This window comes from Buteo buteo, chromosome 8 (assembly GCF_964188355.1).
Source record: "Buteo buteo chromosome 8, bButBut1.hap1.1, whole genome shotgun sequence".
NCBI lineage: Eukaryota > Metazoa > Chordata > Aves > Accipitriformes > Accipitridae > Buteo > Buteo buteo.
Genome location: NC_134178.1, coordinates 46,128,915 through 46,142,329, shown reverse-complemented (window position 1 = coordinate 46,142,329; position 13,415 = coordinate 46,128,915). Strand labels below are relative to the sequence as shown.

General features: G+C 48.5%; 2 protein-coding genes across 2 annotated transcripts in view; both read right to left on the bottom strand.

Annotated features, from left to right (window-relative positions):
- Window positions 1-497: 497 nt before the first annotated feature.
- LOC142033912 (cystatin-B-like) lies at window positions 498-6,816 on the bottom strand. Its single transcript, XM_075034487.1, has 3 exons — window positions 6,645-6,816; window positions 2,046-2,147; window positions 498-1,317 (listed from the first exon to the last, which is right to left on the bottom strand). Exons 1-3 carry the CDS (start codon window positions 6,708-6,710, stop codon window positions 1,189-1,191), a joined length of 297 nt encoding a protein of 98 aa, XP_074890588.1. The 5' UTR covers window positions 6,711-6,816; the 3' UTR covers window positions 498-1,188.
- A 1,508-nt stretch (window positions 6,817-8,324) lies between these two features.
- CASR (calcium sensing receptor) overlaps window positions 8,325-13,415 on the bottom strand; it is a 42,675-nt gene continuing 37,584 nt past the window's right edge. The window contains exon 6 of the mRNA XM_075034785.1: window positions 8,325-12,307. Coding sequence (XP_074890886.1) covers window positions 10,857-12,307 — 1,451 coding nt within the window. The 3' untranslated portion in view covers window positions 8,325-10,856. The remainder of the gene's footprint in view (window positions 12,308-13,415) is intronic.

Genomic DNA, 13,415 nt, shown 5'->3' with positions numbered 1-13,415 from the left:
TTGGCCAGCTCCCGAAGCATCCATGGGTGCAGCCCCTCAACTCCCATGGCATTGTCTAAGTCCAGGTTAAGTGTTCCCCTAGCCTGATCCAGCTCTGCTGAGTGAAGTCTTCCTTTCTCCAGTCTTTCCCAGTCGCCTTAGGGACCTCAAATTCCCAAAGGCGAGTCCTACCAGTAAAGGCTGAGACAAAGGCAGCATTGAGTGCCTCAGCCTCTTCTGTGTCCTCTGCCAGCAGGTCCCCTGCTCCGCCGAGCACAGAGGGCCCACGTTTTCCTTAGTGTTCCTTTTGCTGCTGATGCATCTTCAGAAGCCTTTCTTGTTAGCTTTCATGTGTCTCACCAGATTAAAAGAAAGTATTTCTAATTAAAACATAGAATAAACATTAAGGTTATCTGGAATATGAAAAACAGTCATGGAAAAAAAATCTCTGAGGAAGATAATAACCAATGCTGAAAACCAGTAAAGAGACCAGTGAAACACCAGTCAAATATGCCATCTCAATTAAAGAGAAATATTTATTATTATTAATGCAGAAACACTTGTCCAGCTTAAATTCCTTTCCAGGACTTCTTCCTTAGGACTGAGAAATTAATCAAGTTGTTTTCTTTTTTTTTTTTTAAACTCATACACCCTCTACTGGACATTACACTCTACTGCTGCAAGAGGATAAACATGATTACCAAGGCAATGTTTGTTTCAAAGGACTATAATCCTCTCTGTTCCCTTGCTTTCAAAATTGCTTCAGGTCAAGTCTCTCTTCAGGTCTTTGCCAATAAAATACAGAGTACAATTTACATCTACAGATATATTCACAATTGCAAAACAGCACAGAAAGAATTCTGGTTTTTTTCTTGTTCCTTGCTGCAAATACATGAGTATCACTCCCCTTTCAATTTCCAGCCCAAGGAAGTCCACTAACAGGACTCGGTCACAATATTCTGGTTAAGTTGCACTGAAGTCAGTGCAGCTACTTGGGTTTGCATTAGTATAGGTGAAAAGAGAGCTGTGCGACAATAAAATTTAGATTTTGCACAGGAAAGGAATGGCATAAGAGAAAATGATTTTTTCCAGCGTTAAGTATAAAACAAGACACTTTCCTTTCTCCTTCATTGGCACAGGAATCAACATTTTGCAGCCTACAGAAAATGCACATAAGAAACCATTAGGAAAACACACAAGATAAACTTGCTAGAAAAAAGCCAGTTCATCATGCTTGGTCTTGCTGCTCTGGTAACTGTGGAGACTCAGCGGCTTATTCTCGTGAGGAAGGCTTCTGAACACCCGCAGGTGCATGAACTCATCATTGCCAACATGGACCTGCAAAGCACGAAAACCAGTGAGTTCCACAGAGTAACCACAGCCTCCAGCAGTGGGGATGGTGTAGACTGGTGTGTTTTGAGGATGGAGAAGCAGAGAGGTGGTAAGAAAAACCATCACCTCAGAAGGTGCGGTCTTGTTTTAAGCCAGACTGGGAGTCAGGACTTTGTGGAAATACCACCTACTCCTTCTATGCTTGTTAGTCCTCCCTGTGCCTGAGACAGGGAATATACAGGTAGGGAATCAGAGTTGCATAGAAGTGATTAATATATTAAATACATGCAAAATGCTCTAATCTTATCTGGTACAACAAGCACTTCAATGCTTTGATTACAGTTGCTTGTTTGTTGTGTGCGGCATCACTGCAGGCAGAATCAAAGCAGATTTGATACTTCACTGTATCTTTACACATCTGGACTTCACTTAATGCAATGTTAGTGCTCAACATCACAGATGTGCAATTATCCCCCAAAACCAAGTTTCAGAAAATAACTGAAAAGTGAAAATCATTATGAAAACATAGAAGTACTCTCATCTCCATTTAATACAGGCAGGGAGACAGGGTGGGACATGGCGGGGGTTAGTATATTTTTTTTTAACGTACAGATTTTTTTCTTATTAAGGCCAAATTACGAGCATCTCTGAAGGTAAGTAAAGAAGAAAAAACCCCACCATTCCAAATATTATACATTTAAAAAAAAAAATTCCCATTGCCCAGTGTCCTCTACCTTGATGAAGTAGTTTGTTCCAGCAACCACCTGAGTTTTAAACTCCACTGCAGTGAAGACATCAAACTTTTTCCCTTCTTTTTCTTCTAGCTGAGGTTTCACCTTAAGGAAACAATAGGTTATTTAAGACTGATGCAAGATTCAAGTATTTAGGACTTAAGGCCCACACTATCAGTGTGCCTCAGTACCCTCCAGGTCACTGCTTCTGAATTCCCAGACAGAGTGTTCCTGCTTTTCCAAGTTATTAAAAGATTAAAATGAATAAAATGAATTAAAACGAATAAAACGAATAAAGCAGGATCAGAAATCTAGACAGGCAGCAAAGCCAAGACAGCAGTGTGATTAAGTCGTCACAGACTGACACTAAGTGTGGAGCCTCCAACAAGAGAATTGTGTGGGTATGCTAAAAGATTTATTGTGACAAATTGTTTCCTCTATTGATGTCTCAGCTTCCCTTTCTGTCCTGTATATTTAACAACAAATATAAAGTGGTTCAGTACCTACCTGCACAAGACTATAGGTCTTTTTAGAGAGAAGTTTTTAATATACATCATTCTTACAATAAGAAAAAGGGCCGTCTTCAGCATTAGCTCCCTTTTCAAATTCAAAACAAGTTATTACAGACCCAGCATCACAGAACAGACATCCAAAAATCAAGCTTTGAAAGCAAACTACCCAAGCCTAAGGTTTTATAACACTTATTTGACAGTTCTTCCAGCGTGTCTGCTGAAATCTGTAATGTTTTCAAACTGCAAATATTTTCCAAAAAATAACTGAACCATAAAGGCTTCTGAGTTATCATCCCAGTTTCCAGAGTGTAAAACCAGTGCTCAAGAAGTCAAAATAACTTGTCCAATACCTCAGAGGGAGGCATGAAACTCCTGCGTTGCAGCTTTCTCTCCCACACTTGGCTCTCTAGAACATCACAGCTACATGGTAAAGTTCTTGGTCAGGAAAGCAGATTTCAAGCTTTGTTTACAGGGACAAGACACATTAGTCTTGGAGTCCTTGCTGCAAGCGCAGTTCTACCCAGGCCTTACCTCCTGCACTGCATCATTATGTAGCCCTCCTTCCACGCCCACTGCAACAGTACCAGCAGTGAGTAGATACTCTTTTTCCAGCTATATGGTGTACTTCCCCTTCTTCCTAAAGTCAAGGGGAATAAATACATTTGCTCTCCTGCCTGAATCCCACCTGCTTCCTTGGGAGAAAACAAGTGCCAGTTTGCCACTGCTTGGGTGCTCTAGGTGAAGTCGAACAGAAACAACTCCTGCAACTGGTTACGTTCTCCCACCTCTCTAGCACTGAGAAGGCACAGGACCAAACTCTGGTGCCTTTGCAAGATGGCTCATCAGTGACTAAGCTGTCCCTGGGGGCTCTGACCATACTGTAAATCTTCTCTCAGACGTCATACCTCTACGCGTCTTCCAGGCTGTGAACAATACATCAAAAGTAAGATAACGATGTTTGGACGCTTTTGTACGTATGCTTTTCTGCCATATGGAAATCAAAGCACACCCAACCACTTTGCATTCTAAGATGCAAGGAAGGGCACAGCCCCAGAAAGCGCAGTGATTCAGACCTCCATCCTCCCCTTCTCCTGAGTCAGGAGATGGAGCAAGTGGTTTCGGTTTCCATCACTGGAGCTACTGTAACAAATTTTAAGCAGCAGGGAAGAGGGCAGACATAAGTATCCCACTGACCCTATCCTGTCCCATGCTCCCTTAGCAATCCTAGGCACTGTGCAATGGTGGTTTCTTAGGTCTCGAAATTGCCCTGTCTCAGCACATTTTGTATTTCCACCAGGAAGCTGAACACTGGGCTCCATGACTGCGGACAGCTCAGAGTTGCATGCAGCTGCAAGCTTGTCAGGGTGTTATCATGGCAATGACTCACCACAGCATGTGACAAACAGGCATCCCAATTCAGTACCAGGAGGGAGAGCCCAGACAGAAATACTCTCAGAAAGACCTGGAATCAGCCCACCCTGCTAGCTCATGGATGATCTCAGCCTAGATCTGGGGGTCCTGGTGGATAGGGCACTAAACGTGAGCCAGCACTGTGCCCTGGTGGTAACAAAGGTAAGAGCATACTGGGCTGGATCAGGAGAAGCCTAGCCAGAACAGAGAGAGGCAAGCGATTACTGCCCTTTACTTGGCACTTGTTAGAGAACATTTGGAATACCAGGTCCAGTTTTGGGCCCCCGATACAAGAAAGATGTCAATAAACTGTAGCAAGCTCAGCGGAGAGCGACCATGAGGTCAGATGGCTGGAGTGCTGGTGCTGTGAGAAGAAGAAAATGAGCTTGCTCAGCCTGGAGAAGAGAAGGCTTTGAGGAAAGCTTTCCAGTACCTACAAGGAGTCAGGCTCTTTACTGAGGGGTGATGGCAGAAGAATGAGACACAATGGTCATAAATTGAAACTGGAGGTTCAGACTGGATATAAGGAAAAACTTTTCCCCTGAGAACACTGCTGCAGTACAGCAGGCTGCCCAGAGAAACTGTGCAGTTCCCATGCTCAGAGGTTTTCAAAACCTGACTGGACAAAGCCCCGAGCAGCCTGGGGCTGCTGACCCTGTGCTCAGGCAGGAGGTGCAGTCCCTTCTCACTCAAACTGCGATTCAATCTCAGGGCTGAAAATTATCATGTCCTGAAGGCTCTTTGCTGTTCTGCGTGGCCTGTTGCTTAATCCCAGAGCAGTTACTAAAAAGCAGGTGGTTCAAAATCACCCCGGCTAACCTCTGCCACAGCTGCCAGTAAGAAGCCAAAGGCAGAACAGGCCTGGGTGGAAATCCTTGCCATGGAGAGGCAGTTCCTATGGGAACTCTTAAGCCAGACACCATTGGAAGGAAGCTGTCCTGCTCTGTCTCTCACACTGTACCTGCTCTGGGCGAGCAGCAGTACTTGCCAGGACCACGAATCTGAACAACGTTCAGCCATCGCCACGATTCTTACGAAACAACACAATGGAGGCAAGGACTGGAAAAGCAGGAACAGGAAATGTATTTATGGCAAGGGAACTGGCAGGCTCTAGCAAATCTCCACAAAGATGTGATTTTAAGCAAACAAAACAATTGGAGAAGTCTACCTAGATTTAACAAAACTAGTGTTTCCTTCACAGTCTGTATCCAGATGTGGATATGACTGCAGGGGCAAGTTTTCAGTTTGGGGTTTTCCCATTTATATTTCATTAAATAAAGTAATTTAAACTGGCAGTCAAAACAAGCTGGACAACTTTGAAATATTTATGTGATTTCAATGAAAATGCCAGATTTTTGGTTAATTCTGTTCACTTCTGAATCCAACTGGATTTCATTTTTATACTCTTCATCTTAGTTTTGGATTACCAAACCACTGCAGTCTGCCACAGAACAGAAAGTCAGGATTTCAAACCTAGTTTTCAGTCCATGTGCAACGTTAATTGCATACCTGCATTATCTTTAACATGACACGTAGGCCTTTTCAGGTCAAAACAGTAACTGCGACTCTCTCAGCAATTCTTGATAATGTACTCACTACTGCAAACTCAGGCTGGCGCTTAGGAGACGCACATCCCTCTTTTTTTAAATGCAGAATCATCAGATTCTACAAGCTAAACATTAATTTCAATGACTGCTGTGCCTTTGGGTGCTCTGTACGTATTTAGAAACGGCTGCTGCAGCCAGGGGAACAAACCCAGACGATGATGACAAAGAGCGTAAGAAGCTGGAGCTCGTCTTTCATCTTTCTCCACTGGCTTGACACACCCTAGCTGATAAAACCAAAAAGCAGAAGTAACTTGAGTTCCTACGACTGAAACAGCGCCGCGTGCTTTGAAAGAACTTAGTCGTACACCAGCATTTTTAGAGCAAAGGCATGTGCTCCGTTAACAGGGGCAGCAGTTTAAGTTACTGTATCAGGATTTGGAGCTGGCAGTGGTTAGAGCTGAATTCTGAGTGGGGGAATAGCAGAAGCAGCAGAAAAGTTTTCTCGCTTATCCCCCCCCCCGCCCAAAAAAAAAAACCCACCCCAAAACCGGCGGCTACAAGGTTTAGACATTGTAAGAACCACCTGAGCTCAAGAAAACGGACCTTTTGGTGTCCCTGCCCGACGCTGGTGGGTCGCACATCCCCTGCGGAGCCAGGGCCGGAGCTGGCAGCAGCCCAGCTCCCCCCGAGCACTCACGGCTGCCTACGGTTCCTCTCTAAACCCCTCAAAACCGCCCTCCTAAGATGCCGAACCGGCTCTGCCCGGTGCCGATAAACCTCCGCAAGGCCGGGCAGGCACAGGCAGGGCTCCGCAGGGCCGGCATGTTTCCGCACCGTACCGGTTTCACCGCCTTTCAGCTGAGGAGGGGAGGGAAGGGAAGGCCTCTCCGCCTCCAGCTGCGTCGGGCAATGGCGCAGCACACCTGGGCCCTCCGCCATCTCCTGCACCGGCACGGGGACCCGCCGCCGGGCACCCCCCTCACCCCGGCGGGCAGGCCCCCACGGAGAGCCGGCGGCTCCCGGGAGAAGGCCCGGCGGGAGAAGGCAGCCCCCCCCCCTCGCCGGTTCCTCCCCGGGACGCTCCTTCCCGAGCCCCCGGGGACTCCCCCGCCGAGGCGGCGCGGCCCCCTCACCTCATCCGCCATCTGCTGCGTCTCGTTTGTGGCGGGCCGGGCCGCCGAGGTCCCCCCGCACAACATGGTGGCGGCTGCTCCCGTCCTTCCTCCCCCCACCCCTCCACCATCACCACCTCAAGGCGGGGCCCGGCCTGCCGGCGGGGCGGGACCCGCACCGGGCCTAAGGGGGCGGCTTAAATCTGATTTTGGGGTCTCCTGAGGCGTGAGGGGGAGAGTGGGAAGCCCCCGCCCCGGCTCCCGGCACCGCCTGCACCGGGGGAGGCGGTAGGGCCGGGGGGGAGGGTTTTTAGTAGGGTCCGGTGGGAGCAGGTCTGTCCGCTAGCCTGATTGAAAAGGAAAAAAAATAAAAATAAACGATCCGCAGGAGGTCTGCGGCCTGTCCTGGGTGGGTGAGGGCTCTGCGACCATCCCGTCGTCCTGAGCTGCAGCTTTTTGCTTTTCCAGGGTGTCACGTCTTCCAGCGACATGTTCTCCTGAGCAGCGTGGAGGGTTTCCCTCTGCGGGACTCCCCGGTCCATCATCCCCTCTCCCAGGCTGGTCTTGCTGTCCCTCAGCCGGCAAACCGAAGGCTGGGGGGAATTATCCAGCCGTTGAGAAACCCCCAGCTGAGACTTCAGTCTGAATGTTCAGGTCTTTAGCTAAATTTCCCCCCAATCTAAACCTCCAGATTCCTTGGGAAAACAACAGCAACAACAAAAACCTACCTTCCTCCCCCCGCTTCCTAGCATCCCTCGGTACATTTGGTAAATATAACCCTGAATTTAGCAGCAGCCAGTATCGCATGCTGAACGGGCCTCCTGCACTGGTAGGGAGGACATGGCATGAAAAAGAATGGGGAAGAAGGATTTCTTTACCCCGGTATCACCTCTCTCCTCTGTGGAGAGCAAATAAATGCTCTGCTGGGGGTTTGGGCACGCAGAGCTCTGCCAGGTTTGTGAGCAGAGAGAGGGTGAAGCATTGGGCTCTTCACCGGGACAGTTCCCTGCCCATCAACCGAGTTTGCCAGTGGAAATCCCACCACAGAGTTAAAGCTCTTTGCTTTTGTCCCCACTGCTGCTGCTTCTCTACCTAATGGCTCAGGAAACACCAGCGTTGGCACATGATTTCTAGTAGGTTTTTGAGCCATGGGGGTGGGATGGGGCAGCCATTCATGTGGGCAACTTCTGGTGGGACATACCAGTGGAGGTTCGCAGGCTAGAGCTTTCAACAGAAGGATGTTTTTCAACTTGTCTTCATCAGTATTGTCTTGTGTGACACACAGACAGGCTTTCGGACAGGCGTCTGAGCAAACTTCCTCTTCTCCTGGACTTGGCAGGATGAGAACATAGACCCTCCTCTGTGCATGGGAAAAAGGGTTTGGTTGCAACTCACCTTTACGAAGGGGATCCTTTTTTTAACAGAACTTCCCTTGCATCTAGCGTGGGTCACTACAAGAGGCTGCAGCAGCGGCTCTCACGCAGCGTGTGGAGCTCAAGGCTTGGAGCTCCACGTACATGTGCGGTGAGGGTGGATGGGGGTTCCCCAGCAAATTGAGCACGGTTGGTCTGTTACTATAAAATTATGGCAGCTGTTGGAGTGTCAGTGCGTGCCAGGGTACAAATTCCTCTGAAGTAGATGTAAAGAACGGAAAACACCTAAAGAATGAAAACTGCCCAAAGCATGAAAAACATCCAAATGTCAATATTATTTACAGTGTGCATAGCCAGTGAATGTTGTTTGCCAAACAAGTCAGCCGACGGTGATGTCCTGTTTCTCACGTTGGGTGTGTTCGTGCAGAGTCTTCAGTTTGTACCTTGTGTCGTTTTCATTTCATGCATTAAGCTCTTCTCTGCTTTCGGTGCTGTCAGCTTCGCTTCAGGGGCTACTGTACTGGGTTTGGCCCGTAGGAATGATTCACTAGCACTAAAACTATTTGGCTACTGAAATTTTTGGAAGTGTGGACCATAACCGAAGTACTTTTTTTAGCCCTTTCTGCCATCTAGTGCCCATCTCCTTTCGTGCATTTAGACTCGGGAGACCACCGGTCTCAATTCCGTACCCTCAACTAAGCCTAGAGGCCGCAGTCAGCAGCCTGGGGAAGGGACCTGGTTTTTCAGAAGCAGTGAGCAACTGTCGCTGTGTCCAGGGGTAGAATGTGGTTTCCAAAATTGTGGCCACAAGGATTTGTGTTTCAAAACTCTTTTTTTTTTCCTTTTAACCAGCTGTGCCATGGCTTTAATCAAATACTGTAATTGGCAGGCCTTACAGTTAAAGTTGGATTGGCTCTTACATCGTGTGATTAAAATGTGAGCCCACTCCGAGGGGAATGTAGCAGATCAACAAAAGGCTTAAAATAACTTGTCTGAATAGTGTGCTCCTTGGCATTCTGGACTTCCATTTTGCTCTCCTAAGCCCAAACTCCTCTTCCTTGTCAACAACAAGTGGAGGTGGCAAAACAAAGTTTTTATGCAGTAATGTCACCTGTAAGTTTTATTTGCCTGCCCTGGCAAAAGAACAACCAAGAGAAAACAGTAACAAGAGAACTGTGATATTTTCCCCAACGCACTCACATAGTCCTTTCATCTCAGCTCACACTAAGCTGCAGGCCCGTCTGCCTTTCCACAGTGGTCTAGACTACCTTCCTGTTTGATGAGAGAGGGTACTGACATCTTCATGTCAGATGCTTGTTCTTGCACACAGGATCTGGGAAGAGGGAAATAAATTCTGCAACATAACCCTGCCCTCTCCTGGCAGGCTGTCGAGGGCTGCTTTTTCTCTCATCAGGCTGCAAAAAATATCTCTTCTAATGACTCTCTTACTTCAACCTTTCCAGCATGGATGGAGAACCAGGCATGCCTTGCAAAACCAGGAGCACTTACGTCTGCTTTTCGGGGAGTGGGACAAGTGTCAAGAGTAATGAAGTTCTGCTATGCTCTCTGCTGAAGTCCTTACTGTTTTTCTTTAGCTACAGTCCACCCTTCTTGTGCTAGGTGCCCTCTCTTCAAGATGGGTCAGGAGGGAAATAACCTAGTAGGTGGCCTACAGGAGCCAAAACATATCCAATTTATCCGTTTGTCTTTGTGCGTGTCTCAGAGGCCAGGCCTGTTCGTCTTCCTCGTCCAGTCATCTACCAGCACACACACTTCAGATATTCACCCACTCCTGCAATTGTATTACCACATCTGGGGGCTGTTTCTCCATCCCTAACTCCTCCATTTCACCTTGTTTCATTTTCTTTGTATCAGGCCCACCAGTATCGTCACGACTAGCGCAATGCTCTGTGTAGGTGTAAGGCAGATTAATATGGCAAAGCACAACACTGACTATGGTGTGAAAGGGTTAGCCATGTATGCCATGTGGAATATTACAGCAGCAACACTTCGTTAAGCATACAACTACTAGCGACATAATCAATCATGGATACATCTCATTGTGCTCTCGCAACGTTCTCCGGGGGGCATTTACAAGCTGTTCTCCCCCTCCACCAAAGCGGGTAGGCTGGAGGCAAAACTACCTCAGCTGGAGGAAACCAGTAGGAACCTAGTAGCTTGGTCTAGTGCAATGGAGTCTATGAAGAGTATTGTCCAGTATTTCCTGCTGGGCAGAAAGGAGAGATTGGGACATTACTAAATATAAATAGCAGGGCGCTCTGTCACATTAAATACTTTACATGTTCACACCCTTGGCTGTACACAGCATGCAGGATGTTGGGGGCTTTTTTATTTTCCCCACGACCGTGCCTTCCCCAAGTGAAACCGTGTACCTTGCTTTTGTAGAGCTGAGAGTCCTGATGCACATGGTTACAGATCACATATACTGGATAAAGAGGGAATATTATACATAGTGGGAAAGAGGAATATTATACATAAATGTAAAAGCAGAGTATAGTGGAATTGCCTAGTGCCTCCCATAGTCAGCCGAGTTGTAGTCTGGCAGGAAAAGCTTACGGAGGCAAGGCAGCATGCAGACTTCTGCCAAAGCCCCACCAGAGGCGATCTTCACTTGTCCTTCTGAGGTGTCCTGGTTTCGATAAAGCGAACGCAAATTCAGTCCAAGGCTCCCCAGACACAGTCCTTCCTCTGGAGGCACAAGTGTTACCCTGCCAGCACTAACAGTAAGGGGTGGTGGGGCTGTGTCACAGGAGTGTGTCTTTGTTGTCTTTCCCGTTCAGAAGCAAGAGGTGGGCAAGTTCCTCTTGGGGGCTGGTGTGCTCTTCACGATCTTCTTTCGTTAGGAATGTACCGTGTTCTCTGTGACAGAGCCACCTCCAGCGCCTATAAAATTTCGGGAGTTAGCTGATGGCAGGGAAGGCTCCGCCTCAGGGCTTGGTACCTCTTCTTTGGTGTCTCCCACCACCGACTCCTGCGAGCTGGTCTCCGGGCTGGAAGCTGCCTGGAAGCCAGGCTCAGCACTGAGGGGCTCGCTGTTCTGCAGGGGAAGCAGGGCCCGGTGCCGCATCAGGCTGTCGTCACTGTTCTGGGCCTCCAGGGAGTTCCTGCGCTTGGCGTTCCTGTTGGCCATGGCGTTCTTCTGCGGTTCCTCGAAGCTCAGTGACAGGGTGACCGTGCCGCTCCCGAAGCTGACTTTTTGCTTGCACCCACGCTGCTGCTGGCGCTGCCGCTCGGCAGAGGCTGGTAGAGGAAAAGGGTCCTCGTGGTTGCTCTTGCTGCTGATGGAGGAGGAAGGGGTGGAGCCGGTGGAGCCCCCCAGGCTGTTGGAGCGCTTGCGCGACACGTTGCTCCGTCTCAGCGTGGCCCTGGCGGCCACCTTGAAAGCGTGGGCGGCTGTGCTGCAGCGCACTTCCTCGATGGTGTTGCGGGAGGGCTTGAAGAGGATGATGTAGACTTTGTTGAAGAAGATGCAGGCCAGGAGCCCAAAGCTGGCAGCCAGTATTGCAATCACCTCCACGGCAGAGACGAACTTGCCGTATGTGCTGGCGTAAGCAGGGATGAAGGAGATCCACACGATGAAGAATATCAGCATGCTGAAGGTGATGAACTTGGCCTCGTTAAAATTCTCAGGCAGCTTTCGAGACTTGAAGGCGAAGAAGAAGCAGATGGCTGCCAGGAGGCAGGTGTAGCCGATGAGGAAGCCAAGGGCCATCAGGGAGCCTTCATGGCAGGTGATGAAGATAATCTCATCCTCCAGTTCATGGTTTCGGTAACTGGATGGCGGGGCTGTGTAGAGCCAAATCACACAGATGACAATCTGCACAAACGTGCACAAGAAGACCAGGAGGAACTGGAGGTTGAGGCCCCACCACTTTCGGTGGAGGCTCGTGGGGATCTTTGCCTCAAAGACAAGCAGGACACGGTTGGTTTTCACCAGGATGCAGGAGATGCAGAGGACAAAGCTGATGCCGAAAGCTGGCTGCCGCAGACGGCAAGTCCAGTTCTGGGGCTCGCCAATGAAGAACAACGAGCTGGAGAAGCAGCAGAGCAAGGAGAAGAGGAGGAGGTAGGACAGCTCCCGGTTTGTGGCCTTGACGATGGGTGTGTTACGAAATTTGGTGAAGACTCCCAGGACAAAAGAAGTCAGGAAAATTCCCAGCACAGCAAAGAGAGTCAGAGCGATCCCAAAGGGCTCGGTCCAGGACAGAAACTCTATCTGCTTGGGGATGCAGGACGTGTGGTTCTCATTGGACCAGTAATCCTCAGGGCACTTGTCACAGGCACTTGCATCTGAAAAAGAAGTGACAGGGAGAGGGAGGATTTGTCAGAATGAGAGGCTGAAATGTGGGATGACACATATGGCAGCTACGCACTGGCCTTCATCTTAAATACATGGGGTGTTCCCTTCAGGTGTCTGCAGATTCCCAGAATCATATGTTGGTGTCTCAGAGTGTTTTACGTTGAAACAACCAGCCTCACATGGGCTATATAGCAAAACACAAAGCATGCTTAGTTCCAGCTTAAAAAAAAGTCCTGCCACTGCATTCGTATTTCTGGAATCCATTTCTTGGCAAAACTTTGCAAACTTTGATTGCTGTCAGCTGTTACACAGGCTCTGTTCCTCTCTCTTTCTTGTTCCTTCATTTTTATCATCTACTTCTGTCTTTCTTCATACCTCTCACACTTTTATCATCATTTGAAACATCCTGCCTGTCTCTATTACAGAGAAAATTAAAAACGTGCTTGCCTCCTTAAGTGCTTTGAGAGCCTATTTCATATTCCACGGAGGCGAGTCTTAAAAGTGTTTAAATTACTCTTCCCTGAAGACAGGCAATGCCCTTGACTCCCAGCACACTCTCATTTCATGTTGGAACATCAGCAGAAGATGTGTCTTAATGATATCACTCTCCCCACACCCAGCAAAGCGTCCCGCTGATACTTGCAAAGGGAAAATTGATGCCTCCATCTCCTTCCTCTACATGAAACTAGTTGTGCCTACTGGGATGGCAACGTATGTCTCCAATGGCTGCCATGATCAACAGGCAAGGACCTGCTGCTTCTGTTCTTCTTTGACCCAAATGGGTCTTGTGCTCCAGTGGGGAGGGTCATGACTCCTTTGATGGCAGTGGAAAGGGGTTGAGAGCAGTGAGCTGGAAGTCACAACCTACCTCAGCCTTCAGGATCCCAGCAGGATAGCAATGGGCTGCAGTGAGTTCTGGGAACAATCATTCAGAAAACCCTTTTAGCAGCAACCTCCCTCTGAGCTTTGCACCTAAGCACAGACAGAGACTCAGAGCATAGCTTCCAGAGCAGAGCTTGATGCTAATGAGAAAGCCAAGATTTCAAGCTCTCTCATTCTAGACGGGTGGTTGGAGGGAGCATCCGTGGCCTGATATGA